The sequence below is a fragment of the Larimichthys crocea genome, chromosome XIII, assembly GCF_000972845.2.
Source record: "Larimichthys crocea isolate SSNF chromosome XIII, L_crocea_2.0, whole genome shotgun sequence".
NCBI lineage: Eukaryota > Metazoa > Chordata > Actinopteri > Sciaenidae > Larimichthys > Larimichthys crocea.
In genome coordinates, this window is record NC_040023.1 from 6825502 (window position 1) to 6846493 (window position 20992).

At 41.6% G+C, this 20992-nt stretch overlaps 1 protein-coding gene across 1 annotated transcript in view; it reads right to left on the reverse strand.

The window, feature by feature from the left end:
* Positions 1-20992, reverse strand: part of thsd7aa (thrombospondin, type I, domain containing 7Aa) — a 122666-nt gene that overhangs the window by 68231 nt on the left and 33443 nt on the right. Inside the window, exon 2 of the mRNA XM_019259691.2 lies at positions 702-1950. Coding sequence (XP_019115236.2) covers positions 702-1950 — 1249 coding nt within the window. The remainder of the gene's footprint in view (positions 1-701; positions 1951-20992) is intronic.

Genomic DNA, 20992 nt, shown 5'->3' on the forward strand with positions numbered 1-20992 from the left:
ACACCCTTCCCACCATGAGCAAGTGCTTGGTGGCAGTGGCAAGGAAAAACTTTTATTTTGCATGGCAAGTTAAAGACGGAGTGGGGAATTACTTTATTATTCAAACAAAAGTCAGAAAGAGGCATTAGAGCAATTTTAAGCGGTGGATTTCAAACCGAGTCACAGCATTATACACTGAGGGATTTTAGGATATCACAGTAAGCAGGACCACAACCTGTCTACTGCTTCCAGTATGGGAATATCCAGAGAGAGAACCATCCACTGTCATTTTCTTTCTCATTTTAAATAGCATCTGTCAGAAAATAAAATCCTACATTGCTAACGCTTACCCGTAAAGAGGAAGAAGCCTGGTACTTATGAGTATTCCTGTATTAACTACAGTGAACACAGGCAGGACTTCCCTAGCATACATCAAACAGTCCAAGGCCGCTGAGTGATATTCAATCCAGCAACTCTAACCTGCAGTGTTACGTTTATCTGGTCCTAATCCCAGTTGTACAATAAACCTTGAAGTCCTCATGCTAATATACTTTAATCCTGATAAATATGCAGAACCATTCTAGGCTTAGTGCTGACACCAAACTATTATCCAGATTAGCCTCATACAGTCACATAAAGGTACTGGATAGAAACAGATCATTGTAGAAACCGTGGACATGTATCAAAGCTGTGAGGAGATGCATGAGGAAAGTTATCCTTACCTGAGAGCCTCAACGTTGCCATTCTTATGCACACAGTTCACTTCTCTGGTCTGGTAGCCGACCTGCAGATCCCAGGACTTTCCTCCTGGGCGGTTCTGCCGGTTCCTGTTCCTCTTCTTCTTGATGAGTTCTCTGGTCTCAGGATCCTTCACCTTACCCCTCTCCCTTAACCTCTCTCGGACTTTCTCTCTCATTTTCTCCCTTTTCTCTTTGTTTTTAGCCTTTTTCTGTCGTTTGGGCCTGTCTGCCTGTCGCGATGGCCTGTCTGGTTTCCTGTGTGCCCTGCCCAATTTTCTGTTGGGTCTGGATGGTTTGTCACCATCTCTGGTCAGTTTATCACCCTCTTTGGATCTTTTGCCTCCCTCTTTGTGCTGTTTGTCACCCTCTCTGGCCTGTTTGTCCCCACCTTTTGACTGTTTGTCACCCTCTCTGGCCTGTCTGTCCCCACCTTTGGACTGTTTGTCACCTTCACTGGGCTGTTTGAGACCCTCACTGGGTTGTTTGTCACCCCCTTTGGAGGTTTTTTCACCTTCTCTGGACTGTTTGTCACTCTCTTTGGGAGGTTTATCACTTTCCCTAGAGGGTTTGTCACTCTCTCTTGGTGGTTTGTCGACATGTCTGGCTTGCCTTGACATTGGGACAGAGCAGGGTCCCCAGGGTCCCACCCTGAGGCTGTAGAGACTCTCCTCTCCATCACAGAGCCCTAGCTGGCATGTCTGAAACTCAGTCAGGTTTGGGCAGGCTGACCCACCAAACAGTGGAGGAGCCAGAACGAAGCGGATCCGGTTCTGTAAACCCATTCCACAGGTTTTAGAACAGGCAGTCCAAGGGCTGAACTCAGACACCACACAGTCCCGTGGACAGGGAATAAGACAGGCCTGCTCTAGACGTGGTTTAGGCTCAAAGTATTCGCAGATTGCATCCTCTGCAGGCTCGGCATTCGCTTTCTGGACGCAGCCCACCTCGCGAGTCTGAATGCCCTCCTCTCCTCGGGTACACACAGCCGGCCGCTGGACACCGGCACTGCGCATCGACACCGGAACACACTGGTTCCAGGCACCCAGCTGCCAGTCGTACAGATCCTTGTGCCAATCACACACTCTGAAACAGCTCTGCTGGTTGTCCGGCCGTTCTGTCTGGTCACAGTTGGTGTGCAGGGTGGTCCAGCCTTCAGAGTGGGCACACCATACCGCCCTGCTCTGGCTGCCGCCAGGACCACACTCACTGCCCATACAACGGCCCCATGGACCTGTAATGAATAAGACATCAGAGAGGTCAGGGATAGGTCAATGTGAGACTGAAAATAGAAATATGTTAATTTATTACATTGCAAACATTTCAATTTCAAACTGACTGCATGGTTCATTTTTGACCTGTAGTAAATACCACTGTAGTGTGTGTACAGTTTCCCTGTGCTCTAAGGGAGTATTTAAAGATTTCAGGTGCACTCACTTTCAGTTTAACCTCCAAATAATGTGATTTTCTGGATAGACTTTGGCTTGTTTGCCGCCTGTCTAGTGTTCCTCTACTCTGATATGGCCCCATGTTCCCAGATCTCAGCAATTATTTTGATGAGTGCAGTGTTATCATAGACAATAGCCTGCAAAAGCAAGACACTAGGTGTAATACATCAGAATTATTCTTTAACAACTACTATTGACAGCTCTTGTTTAGAGCAACTGCTCTGGTAGAACTATGAAAAGAACTGTATGAAAAGTATGAATAGAAGTCCATGGCCATACTAAATTGGTTTATTTTAATTTATTTCTATTAAAAAGGCAAGTCAAGAGTGATTAATGAGAAAATATAAAGGATGTTGATGTTTCATGGTCAGTCTTTCACTGGAGACCATTTCAAGTCAGCATCGGCCGATGACAAGAAGCCCGTCAAAACAAGATTTAATTTATTTTCACAGAAAATAGGTATTATTTATGGTTCTAAAGTGCTTCTAAAGACAAGGGCTACTGCCTTTCCACAGTGTGCATGAAACTTAAGTGCTTCCCCTTGCAATTATACTGTCCTGACAAATACACACTTAGTATTAAATCACTCTCTTTCAATACTGTGATTGCACTTTCACTGGATTTATGAGAATGCAATTATACTGTAGGTCTAAGTAAACATTGACTTGGGCACAAAGCCGCTGTTAGGGGTACAGCAGATAGAGAAGAGCCAGAGCAGCTAAAGACTCAATCAGTACAGCAGCATAAGAGCATTAGCTGATGTGAAGAATGGTGTGGCCTTGCATATCATTGCCGTTGTCTGGTGCTACGATGCTGGGAACCTTTTGAGATCCAGACTTGGTAAATGCAATAATTAGATTAGACATAGTGAGAAACGCTAATAGATAGGTATTAGGTACTGGTATAGGTAATGAAGTGGTTACATCCTCTGGGAACCATGAATATTTGTACAACATCCCATGTAAGTTTGTCCAATGGTTGACAAAGTATCTCAGTGAAATCCAAAAATATCAACATCACATTGGCTCTAGACAAAACATCAGGGCAAGTCATTAGGGTTTACCCTCTTGTGATCATGAACGTCGCTAAAAACATTCATAACAATCTATTTAATGAATCCTTAGAAAGTGCTGAATCGACCACACCAAAGTAGAATTGCATCAAATGACCAAACCATCATGGCAACGCAAATTTGTGTCAAATGATGTGCCACACATGAAACTCCCACTGAGAGTAGCCAAGGAAATTCTGAGCTGTTACTGTCTATCACTAGACAATACAGTAATTTATTGTGCTCAAAGTCAGACGCTGTATTAAACAGTGCTTTATGGTTTCACTCAATAAAGTTGAGATAGTGCAATGAAAATGTCAACGGAAGAACCAGCAGGGCTGAATTAGCTTACAGCTGCAGGCAGAGGGTCTGGATCAATACAAATCAATAGAGGCAGCAAGAAACTGCCCCAGACACAAGAGACAGCTGCAGTCACGGATCTCGCTGACTGCCATTATCCTCTTTGGCTGGAAATGATAAAATGCGCCATAGGAAGAATAGGATTCCTGAGGCACACTGCTCATTTAATGTAACATTTAATGTAGCACGCTGTGTCACTGATGAGATGGAGAGTTCAGCGATGAAAAACAACTATAAATTGATTTTGTAATTAAGACTATAGACAAAAGGCTACATGCTGCAAGGGTAAGTAGCCATCTGGGCTGGGATTTTCATCCATATTGAGCTCTCTAAAGAGGCCAGCGTGTTTATAACCATAAAGTATTAGCTCCCTGGCAGGCTGTATTGTCTCGGCTCCACGCAGGTGTTCACCGTAATTTATGAACATGTCACTGAATGACACGGTTACATCCGGGCCGACGGTGAGCTGAGAAACTAGAGAAGGGTGGTTGTACTCACGCTGGCCTACATCGCCTATCACCCACTGAGAAGAGCCAGGAGGCATGGAGGGCACTGTGCCAGCAAGGCTGAGGAGAGATGTCACACGTCTAATCATACCCCGCCTCCATCCTTATACTACAAACACCCATCAGTGGTGCCACTATTATATAAGGGACAAAGAAATTGTAAAGAGTTAAGCTTCTATTCACTGCAGTTTGGTTGGTTTCTTGTTTAATCGAAGGGATTTTTGATCTATCTCCATCAGCTACCCCAACCTTTTGATTAATGCTGCATTCCTGTCATGTCGTCAATGGGCAAGCTATTTGAGAAATGATTATATGGAAAAAATATATTACTTATCACATATTACCCTAAATAAAATACCAATAAAACATATATTTTATATGTAACGTGTATTTTTCACTAACCTTAAACATCTAGCATGTTAGCTACTGTGCCTGTGTTTGCAGAACTCAGCTGAAAAGTTTCTTTTTTTGATTAAAAAGGTTCCTGACTGAGTCAAATGACCCAAAGTGTCAGCCACGATAAGAGTTGGTTCGAATTCTCTAAAAGCTGCTTCCATTCTTATCTCCGTTAGCAGAGGGTACGCTGGACCATCCTTTACGTAAGGAAAGGAGATAATACAGTCCCACAATTCTTTGCGGTAGACCTAAATAAATAACTTCCTCCGTCATGTAATTATGTAGCCAAGTGGACAGGAAGTTGAGTCAGATTCTCTTAGCACCACGGTTCTCCTCTACATCTTTCCTCAAAGTCGTGATATTTCAGGGTTGAAGTAAAGTGTTTCGGAAAAAGACATCAGATGTAATTGTTTTGACTATTTGACTGCGGTGCAGCCCAGATGATTCCTGAATACAGGCTGAACAGAGGCCAATGATAGCAAACCACCTAAGAAGACAGCTCTGGCGTTACCTGGGGAAGCTTTCCACCTTTCTTGAGGTTGGTTTTGTCCTCTTTTAGTAGAGGCTAACTGCCTCCCTTCACCTCTTGCGCCTGTACCAAGATAACTCGTACTGGGCCATCCACTTCCCAGAATGCAGAGAAAATAAACTGATATCAACCATCCATCAAACTCCCAATAAAACAAGCCGAGCCCCAAACTGTATGAGTAGTAGAGTAACCTGTACAAAATTTCAAGTAGCAATCCTTAACACTACTCATTACAGAACATAATCATATTACAGTAACATGTTAAATGCTGGAGCTTCAAGAGGCGTCGCGCAACATTCAAATTCAGATCCACTGACTTTCACACCAAATTTCAATTTTCGTCTTTCTTGGTTTAATTCTATTTGAGTTCAGCCCATGAGTACAAATCAATGGAGCGAAAAAAGGTTGGTCTTTAAAGGGAGCAAATGATGTCTTCACAGCTGCAATACACTTCCTTAATATCCACTATTCAGAGATAAGTCTACTTAATGGCCATCAGGCCACAGGGGAGGACAAGAAAGCTTTTTTTTCTTGGTGTTTCTCAACAGGCTTATCTCCCCTATAGCTTGCCAGCACAAGAAAATTGAGATCTGTGTGAAATGATTTCACCTCCCAGTAATGGGAAAGGCTGTTTTTGGACTCCCCTACCCTGCAACCCCTGAGACGCTCTGCCTGATCTCCCTCCCGCTTTTCCCATGGTGCCAAACAGAAGATTGGCATTGGCATTTACAGGGATAATGGAAACCAGTGTGAGATGTGCATCCCACCAGTGGCTTTTGGACAGAAAAGCACGAGAAATGAGAGCAGCAGCAGGCAGTCAATCTGTATTCATATGCTGAACACATGTCTATGATAAAGAGACTGTGAAAAGGTCAAGGATTTACCATTAACTACTGGATTCCCTCATACAGGGCCAATATTTCCATAACACAGGGAAATAAAGAATTCTTATTCCAGCTGGAAATCCAATAACAGGCGTACTGCAAAGATAAACAGCCAGAAAATGATTGAATCCTTTCTTTTATATTTAAATGTTCTGGTACCAGAGTCTCTTACTGTACTGAAAATTGCTTTCATTTACACACAGTGCTCCTACAATACAGTCCTTGACCCACTGACCTGCTTTAATATCATGCATGTAAACAGAACCATTGAGTTACTGTTGGAAAAATGGCATTTCTTTCAGTTTTGAAAAGAAAAAAACAAAAATGACCTAAGAAACGTCAACAGTAACCATGTGTTGCAACAAGCAACGTTTCATTGGAAGTACAGAAACAATAACGACAAAATCGAGTAACGCAATAAAGTGGATGACAATGAAGCTATTTCACATCAAGAACCACGTCCTAGTGAGTAATCTAATAAAGAAGTCCACCGATTGTTTCATGGTGTGATTCATCAGGTCCTTCAACAACAGACTGCGACTTCCACCATGTAAGAAGTGCTACCGCAGGTCCTTCATTCCAACAGCTGTCACACTCTTTAACACCATCCATCTTACTGTATCACTTCAGGAGATAAAAATATATTACAGTGTAACATTCAGTCACACTTTCCCACTACTACACTACGCTACCCAAATACTACAGCGTGTAGCGTTGCTATATGTAGGGTCTGCCAACGATCTCCTGACAATGCACGAAGAGTTAGAACTGGTATGCTGGTTGTTCTGCTGCATGCAATACTATGTTACCATGCTAAACTGGGGCATTATACCATCTCAAGGCCCCTGACTTTACCAACCTAATGGCCCTAAATGGTCTCCGCCAGCCTGTGGTGCTTCTCTGTGTGCATTACAGAGTTCTTCCTGCCAGGTTTCACAACATTAGAATTGCCAAACCCTACAGGCTCAAGGGAAAGCAATCTGTTACTGATATCACTGCAGACTTACAAGCTAACTCACTTATCATCTCTCTCTCTATCCGGCCTCTCTCTGTCTCTGTGTTGTTTCCTCACCATTCTTTTTCGGCCACTTGTCACGCATTCAGCATGACTTTGTTTGTGCAGCTGTACTTTTCTTGCACTCCCATTTTGTTGATTTCATCATCACCGTTTCTTTGTTTTTGGCTCATCACTCCATCATGCACAATGCATGCGACGCCGCTTTGCTGATTAGATTTTGATGAAACAAGAGAGAGAGAGAGGGATGATGCATCTCAGTGTTTGTCGTTTGTTTGACTAGCCATAGGAGGTGCTAAATGATTTAGCCGCCCTCTGATTGATCACCACAAATCTGCACTAAACCTGGAGGAGAGCCACCTTTCTCTTGTTTCTCTCTACACGTGCATGTTGGTATCATCATGGTAATGCACAATTCTGCTCTGCATCAACCAGTAGAAACTCCAGCTGAAGAACGGGAAAAAGATGAAGAGATATTTCTTCTGCTATTTCCGTGCATGACTGAGAAGCACGAGTGAAAGCAGAACCTTCTTTCAAATGTATCCACAATATCGTAGACATCACCTCACTTGTGGGGGACGGTGTTTCATATCATCACTCTCTGTCACCTCTGATCACCACCTCTCCCCTGTTTGTTCCCGAACCGTACTGTATTTCGAATCTGGCTGAGTGCCTGTGGTCTTTGATCTACAGACAGCATGATCAAAAGAAGAGCCGGTGTCATCTGACAGAACAGTGGTTTGTATTTGTCCCAGGGTCACCAAAGACCACCTACTTCATGATTGCAGGTCTCCCATACACAGCTGCACAATACGAGTGGTGGATTTGTAAAGAACCCGGATCTCACGTGGGGAGCGTTTTATGAGGCATTACGATATATCCACAAAAGCAGTCGACACTAATCCAAAGACAATACTTGGTGTTAAAACAATATTTAGTTGGTAACCTTGGAGCACGGTGAGGATAATGATACAGCTACAGTTTAGGTATGAAGTAGCACCAGAGGCTCAAACAAACCGGCGTTCATGCATCTTTCATAAGGCTTGTCAGAACAGCGGCGCCATCCCTTTCAGGAAGGGACATTACACGGCTCATTTGGGGAGTCGTGCTGCTACATAGAAAACAGCTTCACTACAGCACCGAGCAGCCCATGCTGCTTGTTAAATGCGGCGTTTGACTCTTGATATTGTAACACAGACCTGAAGCAAAACATGAACAGATGGTACTCACATGTATTTGTTGAATTTCTTTTTTTTTTTTTGCCTGGGCCATAATTTTAAGAAGGAAGTTGTTTTGCCAAAAAACAAACAACAATTATCTATTTGTTACAGAGCCGTCTAGTAATCTCACATATCCCTACTACGACTGCAGATAAAATGTAATTTAGGGGAGAGCTTGGTATTAAGTTTCAGCGCCAGACTTTTTCTCTTGTAACACCTGTTTCGATCCGTTTTGCCAGATTTTAAAGTTAAAAAAATGATTGTTCACTTGGAGAGAACAGACATGCTTCTGATTATTTGCTGAACACTGTAAATGTATATTATCTGTTAGACCTATCCGTAGGCTAAGTATCATTAAAGGTTTCATTTATCTCTGGTGCTAACGAGGGGAAAGTTAATTGAGGAACATGGTATTATTTTTGTCCCACTATTATTAAAGATGTATTTCTTTGCTCATTAATTTTGTAGGAAATGCCCGGGGTTAGGGTGAGGATCATCTGTCCATGTCCACGTATGCTGAGGAACGGTGCACAAGAGGTGATGATTCACCGAGGTCAGTCATTCGACCAATTTCATACATATGATTGTAACATTTCAAGAAGTACTCTGGGTCAAAAGGATACAGCACAGCAGCCGTGTTGACATAACCCATCAGGTCCTCTCTGGTTTCCCCAATGATACTAATTTAGGTTCCTTCTATTTATTGCAGCAGAATTTTTCCAGTGACCAACGTGCATCTCAGCAGCACCCTGACTCTGTTTGCCCTCAGTGGAAACACCGGCGTTGATCTGACTATTTCTTGTCGAAGCGGCTGCGGGGAAAAGATCTATCAAGAGTAACTTGTGTGCTGTACGCTAACATTAAACAAAACTTTTGTACTTCATACTACTGTCATGGGATATCTTTTTCTAGTTATAGCTCCTACATCGTTTCTAAATGAATGTAGAAGTCAGTGGAGATCTCAGAAGTAATCCTGCCCTCGCTCCTATGTTCATTTTCAGATTTTCTTGCCAAGATCATAATCTTTCTTTGACTTACTCTGACCTTTAAAAATGTCAATGGCAAAAAAAAAGAGTAATAAAGAAGAACGAAGGAGAGAATAAAGTTCAACTGTAGGAGTAATTACATTTCCAAGTACTGCAAAGTAGCAAGAATATATGGAAACATGGCATACCAACTTCAAATGCTCTGAGCATTAACTATACAACACAAAGAATGATACATAAAACATGAAGATGATTTCAAGCCGTGTAAAAAAAAAGCTAGCGTGACACAAGAAACGAAGAAGAGCAGTCTTGGCGTAAACCCTGGAGTAATTAGTTGAATCTCCTGCTGCTTCAGTGTTCCATGGGATTGGAACAATACTCTAATTGGATAGAGGTCCCCGCACTGATGAACAAAAGATTTCTAGGAGGTTTCTGTAAATGTGAGTAATCATTTTGCTGCTAACAAACACATGCATGTATGAAAATGCTGTTTACTGAACGTTTTTTGAACATATAAACGGCGTCGTACAAGTTGTTACACAACCTAATGAATAATTTATCTCCATCGTGCAGACATATTGTCCTAAATGACACAGAATTGTCCATAGACCTGATTAGGGGGCTTTTTAAAATTGAAATATTCACAAAGATTATCCACCCAAATGTGCTTCTGAATAAAACTGGGATCAGAAACAGGCCATCTTGGCCATTGGCTTCTTACTGGTTACTTTGGCCTGCTTTGCTCCCATATTGCAAAGAGAAACCAGGTGTCATTCAACACTTTTCAGAGATTGTTACAAATTAAAATATGTGTGTTGTGTAAACAGCAACCTCCCCTTTTTACATGCCTCTGAAAATACAAGACAGGAGCCACATTTACAGCTAGTGTGACCAAAACTAGGGACTCAATGAGGATTTGCTTCTCCCAAAAAAAAAACAGAAATGTGCACAAATGTTGCGCCTGCTGTCATGCGGAAATATCTGAAAATCATCTCGGAAAAGAAACTCTAGGACCATCGCAGAACGAGAGACCCAACCGATGAATATTATATCATTCTTGTTGTCCTGTTGTACTCGTAGTAACACTAGTGGTGAATCGTGCATCTGTCTGAGAGTACTGAACGCGGCCAACCACAAACCAAAAGAAAAGAAAGAAAACATCGAAAGAGTCGCTCGGTGTCATGTTTCTGCAGAGATTCGTTGAAGTATATGTGTAAAAGTGAGTAGTCTGAAAAGGTTTTCACACGGAGTTTATAGTGGTATAGAAAACTGTCTCATCCCTGACAGAAGAACAACCACTACCAATACATTTTTTTACTTTGGATCCTTAGATGGATTATGTGAACTGTCATTAAAGTCCAAAAAAAATAAATCTGTGTAATCAGATAGCTGATGGATGGCTTTGTGAACGTTTGTTGAAGCTCAATATTTGTTCAAAATGACTCATTGTAGTCAGCTAATAAAAATCCTGACCGACCTTAGAAGAAAAAGCAGAGGGCAGCATGTTTGCCAGCTCACTGTGACTCATCAGTTTGCTACCTACATCACCGACAACACCAGAAAGACACATACAGATACATTAAAGTCTCTTTCACGCTACTCATCGGCACTACTCAAGCAGAAAACAGATGCTGGTTATCAACCTTAATGTGCCAGAGTGACTGGGGATTGGATAAGAACACATTTATCTCAAGTGTTTTTAAAGGGATTAATTACACAGTGCCACCCACTCGCAAGCACTCGCAGCCACACATACACCACTGTAGGGATTACTCATTGATATTCAAGCAGCAAGCAATCAAATACACTACTACATGACGGCAATGTTAAAGACTGGATTTGGTCGGCAGAGGCGAGGCCTCTTAACCTCGCAGCAGCTGCTGCTACATTAACATACATTCATGAAAAACACGGACCAAGCTGGAAACAGGCACAAAGTACCCGCCATGATCTCTACTACTAAACGTTTCAAACAGCATTGATATGCTGTGGATATTTTTGAACCCGCTCTCATGCCAAGCCAATCATTTGCAATGCACTGGAAATGCTGTTTCCTGCCAATATTCTATTCCCATCATGGAGGAAAGGCACATGCAGCATAATAATAACTGCATTTTATATACATACAACAGCATGATGCACGTCTATCAGTGTTAATCTTGTAGAAGATGCAAAGATATGATTCCTAAAGCTTTTGCTTTTACAGTTGCACTTGAATGCAAAAAGAATATGCACTGGGTAGACTGCCATGATTTGTTCTGAACACATCCATGCATCCCAAAGGGTTCACCCTTTCCTCCAGCACCACCACTACCAGGTCACACATTGCACGGTTCAACTTTCATAGTGAAGCTGCAGATCACTTTTTTTTTCTTTTTGGCATATCCAGATCGATTTTTTAGAAACTCTGTACAGCAAATTGGATTCCAGCCACATTCGGTGGTGGTTTTGAAATGCAATTCCAATCAGATTTCTACAGATGCATCTCGGTCCGGATGTTCTGGCAGCTGATCTTAGATTTCAAAGTGTTTTTTTTTTTTTTATTCACTTGAACTGTACCACCACGACGATGTCAAATCCAGAGTGATGGATCTGCAACGGAACAGCCGCTGAGCAGTAATATGGAGGACAACACAGAGAACAGCAGGCAGTGGACAGACACCGAAATACATTTTCTGCTGTCACTTTGCGGGGAGGCTTCAAAGTGTTTCCATGTTGGAAAGGCTGCGTCACCAGCGTAAAGCGTTACCACAGCAACCCATGCAGATACAGATAGGCTGGTGATGTCTGGCAAGACAAATATGATCTGATCTCTGAAAGATCTGATGCGAGAAACAGATCATATTTGCCTGCAGCCTGAACAAACGCTTCGACTCCAGCGTGTGTGGAGATGGATGTTGATTGATACATTTGTAGAATTTAAGATGAGATGGATGAGTGGTGAATGTCTTGAACACAAGCTGAATAAACACTGTGGACGGCCCTTTACTGTGTGAAGATCTGAGTATAGCTAGACTGCCAGTGTTTTGATTGTTCGCTTTATGAGGTGGTCTTTTCACTCTCTTATTGTGTGACCTATATCTGGATATATTATTTGCATTTACACCAGGTTTAAAGATCCTTTAACACCCTATAGGTGTTTTCTGTTACAAGAAATACATGCGGTCTCTGAAATCCATGAGCCAACAACAATCATAAAAGTGTAACGCAGCAAACTAATAAAAGGGGTCAATCAAGTCTAGTCTATAGGCACACACCTTTGAGGACCCTTGATTGGGCGCAATAACGTTGAAATGTGTACTTAGGGTGTGTAAGGCCTTTAATATGTGTAGGTGTTCTTATTAGCTGGAGTCTTAATTCTCTTAGATCTTAATTTGCAAAGTGGATATGGACAAGAAATCTGTAATACTCAGGAGACAGTGTCTAACACGAGGGTCGTGTGACTAGTCGTACATCACGGTCATTATTACTAAGCGTTGTCATGATTGCTGCAAAGATATTTGGTATTGAGATTTGAGAGTCGGACTTGGCCACAGGTTAGTGTTGGCATAGTAACATTGGGCTGAAGATACCTGTACAAGGTGAAATGTTAAGTGGTTCAAGTTAGATCAAGCCACAAAACCAGTTACACGGTGATAAGTACATGTAATAACATCCCATTACAGGCTCCGACTATCACTCTAATCCTACTCCGCAGGCCTGCTCGCCATTAACAAGCCAACTGACCATTCCTGCTGTGACAGCTTGAGCTCCACCGAAGACAATCACTCGCTGTTTGTGTCCCTGAATGATAGCAACTGCCATCCCAACCCCTCCTCCATCCAGCCCCCTTCCCTCCACAGAACCCCACCCTTAAAAAAAAAAACCCCACCAGCCCCCAGATGTTAAGAATTTTTCCTTTGTTTCAGCAAGAGTCGGCTGAGGCGGGCAGGGACTGTTTGTCCTCATCACAGCGTTAACAGAAAAACGCTGTGACCGAGAGATATGAATAAAAGAAAAAAGAAAAAAAAACGATGCACTCATTAGATTTGAAAATGTTCCTCTTCCGAAATTAAACTATTTAACATTTTTCATCTGCCACTTTTACCGGCGGTTGCAGAAATAAATGATGAGAAGCAACAGTAAAGAACTGTGAAATATTAATTAGTCTGAATGCTGCAGGTCTCTAAAAAATAATAATAGCTGCTGATAAAAATAAAAAAAAATGTCCTCAAGGTGAACATAGCGCTCCCCAATGTGACGTTTTGTGGATATATTTGGTGGAGGGAAAAAAAAGGGAATAAAGTGTTGCAGTGCTGATGGATGATCCCAAAACAACAAGGAAATATGAAGAACCATGATGCTTTGAGTGGCCGCCGACCTTATCAAGACACCCGAGGGCCTGGCTGTGCTGAGGTTGATCTGAAAAGAAATAGCGGCCCCGAGGGAAGAAGAAGAAGAGGAGGAGATACATAGGCAGCGGGAAGAGAGAGAGAGAGAGAGAGAGGGAGGACGAATGGCATCAGAGAGGAGATAGCAGGGTGACTCTTTCACAGAATCTGCCCTTTAGATGAAAAGGCATTAGTCAGCCAGGACCAGGGAGTAGAGAGGCTAACATGATTGGATTTGGCTGGGAAACATGGGGAAGTACATTCCCCAAGGATGAGGGAGAAAGGATGGGGTGTGGTGAAAGAAAAACGATGGACAGAAGATGAGAGTTTGAGCCAGGGGGTGTTTACAAGGGAGAAGCTTGGTGGCTGTGGCCGTTGTCACCAGCTTTGCAGTCACAACTGGCACTAATCTACTCGCGCTGATCTGATTTTTTTAGATGGGAAATGCCAACAGTGGCTTCAATCCACGCCCTGCTCTACCTGCTCTTTACCACCCGTCAGTCTAACACGATCATACAAACTGCATGCTCTTCCCACAGTGCAGCTCAATATAAAAATGGAGGTCAAATATAATGTAATCTAACCCACCCGCTATGAGGTTTTGAAGTAACGTTACTATATGGGACAGAGGGAGAACTGAGAGCTACATGAAAGCCAAGAATGGCAACTACAGTGAGATCAAACAGCTGGTTAGGGTTATCAAAAAGAGACCCAAGGTTCATTCAGTTTGTAGTCATGATTCTACCTTAAGGACACCTTACTCACTGCATTGGCATTGATCATCGGACCATAAGTCGTGGGGTGCATGAATATTCCATCCTCCATTGGGCCACATAAACATATGTCACATCTCATAAATCCACATCAGTGGTACCTTTGGGCCATTCATCTGTAATGGTAGTTGGATGGCTCAGCCAGTCATGTTGACATGAAACAGTAGGGTCAACGCAGGTGTTCCCAATGATCGTAATTGAGGTCCAGTTCCATTTATTGCAGCTGAGACTTTCCACTGAGCCAACATGCACCACAGCAGCACCCTGACTCTGTTTGACCTGAATGGAACTGAACCTTATTAGGTATAATTGGAAACACCTGTGTTTACACTACTATTGCACCACTAAGTCTAACAAAAGAGGATTATATACTCCGTCGAAACCTATTTATTTGGAGGTAAAACAGAAACTTTTGCAATAATACCTCATTTTGTGCCAACAATTTCAATAAGTGTGGTTTATTAAAGCTGATGCAGAAAGTAGATCTGTTTGACAGACAGTTTGGATAATACTTTTACTATTCCACTTTGTTTTCTCTAATGGGATTGACCATTTTTCCAGATCTCAAAAATGAATTTGAGGAGTCCAGTGTTACTATAAGTACTACTGGAGATGTTGGCCCCAAACTTCCTTAAATAAGCTGTGACAAACAGAAAATAACCTTTGAAATAAGTGCCTGTGCTGTTCTCTACCTTCAGTTTATATAATTTTACAAATAACTGGCAAGTGAATAAAAACTGCAGTGTAACCATTTTTAATGTACTGTTATGTATGCCACCAGCACGCTTAGCTGAGCCTCCTCCTCCTTCGAGACTCCTCCGAGTTTGTAATGGAGGAAGCATCAAAGAAATGTTTATGAATGTGAGGATTTTCTTTTTCCATCCTCACATATGATGATCACCCTAAGTCAGTAGTGTGGGTCAGGTTATTAAAACATTAATATCAGGGTCCAGTGAATGGAGGATGATGCCCGCCGTCTTTTGAACTTAATAAAAGCTTAAGGCTCATATTGATCACATAAATTGGCACATTATGAAGTCGGCAGATTATTAAATATTGTTTTTAATGTTCAGGCAGGTGAGATGATAAAGAGGGAATTTAAAGGCCGTCTGAGAGAGAGAGTGTGGGGTAGAGAGATAGACATGTGCAATGTAAAAACAGACCTTTGCAGACTGGTGGGGAACAAAGGGTGGCAGGAATGATGGCGGTGGGGGGGAAGTCGGAGGGATGGAAGGGGTGGGTAGGTTGCTTAAATGTCACTGGGAGTGAGGTGAGATGAGACAAAGGATAGAAGAAGGATTCAGTGAATGGAGATGTGTACTTACTAAGAGACATAAACCATAAGGTAAAAACAGGAACTTTGTTTTTTCCAGTCAATAAAAGGACATATTTGATTGTTTTGTAGCTTGTGAGGAATTCTGGCTTTTAGTTTTTACTAACCATGTACTGAATCTGGTTCTATACTTAACACACAGACATGATATCTCAAAGTGTAGTCTTTAAGATTATGGAAAAAACACAAATTTTTAATTCAAATATTCTTATTGCAACAGTTTGACTGGAAAGTCAGTCAAGTAATAAGCAACAAGACAGAGTGTACTCATTATTTTCAATATCTCATCAAGATATGAAACATACTTGTGTCTAAATAAAGCCCATGAATTAATTTACATTGTCTTTAATCAGAATATAATTAATGTGAATCAGTTTTACCTCCTTCCTCACAGGGTACATTACCCAGGAAATACCTATTGCTCCCCGCCAGGATACAAGAAGATAATACCACACGGTTACACTATCAGCACCAGCCAACGGCAGGAATAATAAACTGTTGACTCTAGGGATAGCACAGACAGTGTCGTAGCAAAGCACAAACAGATGAGATGAAATCTAGGAAAATCTGTTTGTGTACAGAAGCCTGGGTTGATCAGGTCCACGAAGACATCTTAATACGTTAGTTTAAATAAGACCTGGGTGTTGACTAATCTGTTGATGCCATTTATCTGATCTTACTATTGTTCTTTTGTGGGATGAACATGTCTATTTTTGGTTCGATTATAACTCAATGACAGGCTGACACAGAAGAAATTTAAATAAGAATGCACATTTATAGCAATGCCAAGACAAAGTTTGGACGGCAGGATCAGCAACAGATTAAGAATAAGCATCTCGGATTAAAGTTTAAAACGGAGATTAAGTCAACAAGATGAAGCTTTATGTCAAGAGGTCATATGGTGGCTTTTTGAACAAAGGTATTACAGCAGGGTTTGTCAAACTATGCCTGAAACTCTTAAAATAACCCTAACAATGCCGTGCAAAGCGGACTGATAAAACAGCCCAACAGAACTCTAATCCGCAGTTACGTAATGTGAAGTATGTCAATTGGCAAACAGGTCCCCATTTTGTGATACAAACAGAGGAATTAGTCACAGTACAGAGGTGATATGTCCTTTATGATGTAATATGAATGTGGTGGTTGGTGTGTTGGTTGTTTGTTTAGTGCTTTTGACTTTTCAAGCAGGAGACAAGAGTTTGTGTTCTACAGTTATTCGTTCTTTTAAATGCAACCAGGATATTTTCCCAACCTAACTGCGTGGTTTTGTTGACTTACCTTTATCATACCATAGTTTCTTTGCCATGACCAAGGTCTTTCTCTGACCTAACCTTGAGAGTACTCCACTGATTTAGCATTGCACTCCTAAAACATCGTGGGACTCACAATGGACCGTTTTCAAAAACAAGATCCGAATCGAAGCAGGAGAACTAGAAATATTGTCTTTTTTTATTCCTTGAATTCTTTTTCCTTGTCAAAACCTGGCACCTACATCACCCACGATGCGACTCAACAGCTGACAGTTTGGTTGGCGATTGGGATGTGTTTTGCTAGTAGTAGTGTAGCCTCCAGCTTCTAGCCTCAAGCAAAGACGAGTGGTCTATAGAAATATGGTAAACTCCACATCCCCAGACTTTTTTTCATTTTCAAAAACTCTCAAAGTGATCTTCAGACCCAACCGATGCCGACTCGAGTGATACCACTTGAGGCAATTTATCAGACTTCAGCTTTTTGTCCCATATACAGTAATACTCCTAAAAACCCAGGAAATAAACTTGTGAGATGAATCGAGACCAATGGGAGTTCCTCCTGAGTCTCTCAAGCCAAAAGTCTGAGAGAGGTCAAGAGTACAAGAGGTCATCATTAAAGCTCATTACATGATAAGAACGGGATTAGGGATTCCTTGGGATTCCTTGGGATTCCTTGGGATTCCTTGGGATTCCTTGGGATTGAGAAAATCTCTGAAAACTTGCCTCTAATGACAATTCTTGGAAAGAAAATGTGAAACTTTATTTGGATAGTCCACCTACAGATATTTATAGAGTGTACGTGACCATTTCTAACCAAGATGATTAATATTAACTACTCACCCTTTAACCTTTTAAGAGAAAAGCAATGTTTTGTTGACCTTTTGACACCAGAACACTGTTTAAAATATAAGTAGTTCAAGGAATACCAGGGAGTTGAGTAGTCAGACAGGGTGTGATATAGTCCTGAGTGACTAAAGGCCCCAGGAATGGATTTAAGGATTAACATAAGGTGAAGCACAAACAGCAAACAGCATTAACAGTGGTTTAAAATGGGAACAAATTAGAAAGTGGAGAGTTTCCTAAATATAATACGATTAAAGAAAGCCTATTTCTCCGTCTGTCTGTCTGCTCTATCTCAATTTGTCAATTTACTGTCAAATCAGTTTGTTAGTTAAGACTGACGTTGGATATCTACATCCCACCTCAATCTCCATTTCACTAATACACAGTCAAACTCCTCTTTAATTTGAAGCATAACACTATGAACAGTTGATGGCTCGAGAGCAAGAAATCATTAGAAATAGAGGTAAAGTCATCTTTGTCTAGAGGGAAATCATTTCCATTTGGTTAATGAGAAATAGTAGACAAAGCCACACTTCTGTGGGGATGAGTTATTCCCTCTACTGTCACAAGTTCAAAGATTAGTAGAGTCCACTCTATTTTGGTGGAAAGATGTGGGTTCATTTCACACCGCACATCGTTTCTGATCATTCCCAGTTATTCTGTTGTTAGAAGGCAAGAGATGAAATCACAGATTTGAATTACTGCTCCAAATAATATTTATTTTGAATCAAGAAAGGAGTTATCAGTAAGATATTACAGGTTTGTTTGAGGGTTTATGACAATAAAAGAGGTAGGTAGAAGAGACTATCCTCTGTGCTCTGAATACTAATTAAGAGGAACTGTACGACAAGGTCACAGAAATGAGCATGCTGTGCCTTCGTTGCTCTGAATCAACATTAAACCCATCCTAAAAAAAAAAGAAGCTCTGAATATTCATCAAGTGCAGCCTCGTCTGCCTGCGAGGTGGAGGTGAGGGCTGCACGGCTCAGTGAGCGCAGCAGGGTGGGGACGCTGATACGAGGGGATTCCCTGCATGGGTGGAGACACCAGCAGCACCCACAGAGCACCACCCACAGGGGCTCGGATATGACACACAGAACAGCATGGAGTGCCTCTGGATGGAAAAAATAAAAAATGATATTGTGCTCTAGTTCCTCTTATGGACTTTCTTTGAACTGTATCGATTAGTGAAAGTGTGAAAAGGTGAATGCCGAGACAGCCTGAAGGATGAATATTTCATTGTTCATGTTTGACAAACTCTCAGTTATTGCCTAACAAGAGAAGAGGCAAATCATTACATTCCCGCTCTGTTTAAGTGGAGTGCTCCCCTCGGGCTGTTTTGGCTCCATCTGCGAATAATTTGATTGCAAATATTATTCTTTCCTCCCGTGAATTGCGGGGACTTAAGTAGTATATGAACCAGCGTCTCTCCTGGTCACACTCTACTGCAGAGTCAATTACTTTTAGATATTGTCTTGTCTGTGTGTTAAACAGACACTACGATTGGATCATTATGCCTCCACCAGGAACAACAGATGCCAGCTCCATTTGTTTGCTTCTCGTTTGGAGTCAAAGGTTTTAAATACGAGTCATGCCTATGTGTTGTACTGTCGATTTCCTATGCTGTATCGCAACAAAGATCTGACTTGATTTCCATGTTTTTATTGTTTCTCATAAATCAATGCTATTGGTTACATCTGTCTGTGGGTTTTACAAATATTTAACCAATGAAAAGTAGCATTTTTCTGTTTTAATGTCCTGAAGAGAAATGGTTTTTGTAAGGGAATCAAATTCAGTAGCCAAACAATCAGCGTTGAGTAGATTACTTACAACATGTAATCAATTACTAAGTACCTCTTTCTCATTAAAAACAAATGAATCACTTTACTAATTATGCTGAAATTAAAGCCCATTCTCATTCATCTCATCAGCGTTTTGTCATGCCCCTCTGCTCCTCATCCTGATGCACGGTGTGCTTGAGTATGAGATACACCAGTAGGCGTGCATCTACTCCAATTTAATCCGTCTACGTCAGACATCGCAGTGCAACAAACAAAAGATTTTTAGCAAGGAGACAGGGACTTCTGTATTAAGTTACATACGTGACTTGCATCACTTTTGTGACTTTTGCACATCACAAACAGTTTAAGTAGTTTTGTTGCCTAAACGTAACCAACCATTGTCCTCTAACCAAGCATCTCAAACACATGTTAAAGGGTATACAGGGTATTAAAGAGATGAGAACTTGTCGGGAAACATGCTCTGAAGACAAAGTAAAGGTAATTAGCTTCTCCCAGTCATTAAACACACCCAGTGTAACACAGTATAACTTATAATTACTCAACAGAAATGCTTTATAGCAATCAAACTCTAATGTACTGTAAGTAACCCTGCAAACACGATGTCGTGAGAAACATTTTGGTTACTGCATGCACTACTGATTATCTGCTAATTTTGGATTCTTAGTTGTCAAACGAGCTCACAGCCTTTTAATCCCTGTTTGCAGCTGCGTTATCAACATCTCTGACCAAAAGCTACGCTGCGATTTGACAAATCTGCCCCGTGGACTATGATAACAGTGGCAGCAGTAATGCAGCATCAGTGTTAAAAGCAGTATTACTGCCCAGAGTTTAAGTTACAGTGCCACTTGGGTAAAATTCTATTTCAGAGGCTTTCCACTCTGACAGGAATAAAATTAGCACAGTGTGCAGACACACACACACACACACACACACACAGCCTCTCCTCGTAGCGTTAACTCTGAGGGATCAGGGCTACTGTGTCAGTGATCACACGCACAAATGCACCGGCGATGTAAATCAGTCGGTCTACCAGCGAGAATCACGATGTCATGCATTTCATCACTGTGAAATCACCGACACAGATCATACAAAGAGATCTTTACTTTCATGCACTGTTGTTTTTTTTACTGTACAAGTTCAACATCATGTGGAAGAAACAAGACAAAAACAGTCTTAACGACAAACCTTGAGAGCGGCACTGTTTTTACAGTTTGGGATTACTGATGATATCTCTTCGGCGAGTTACTGTAGTATGAAAGCGGCTACTCTGAAGGTGCCTTGAAGTATAAAGTGACAGAAACGAAACCTCGTTGGCATTTTTACCCCGCCGCTGCCAGCAGAGTCCTCCTGCTCTAAAATAGTCTCCTATTCCAGTCAATGTCTGGCATCATACTGTAACTGATGAATTATTCAAAGCCGGGTGTTGTTCCTGGATGGTGGCAAACACAAATGAAATGCAATGTGACACTCTGTGTTTAAGTTATCAGCTGAAATAGTCACTTAACCGCAT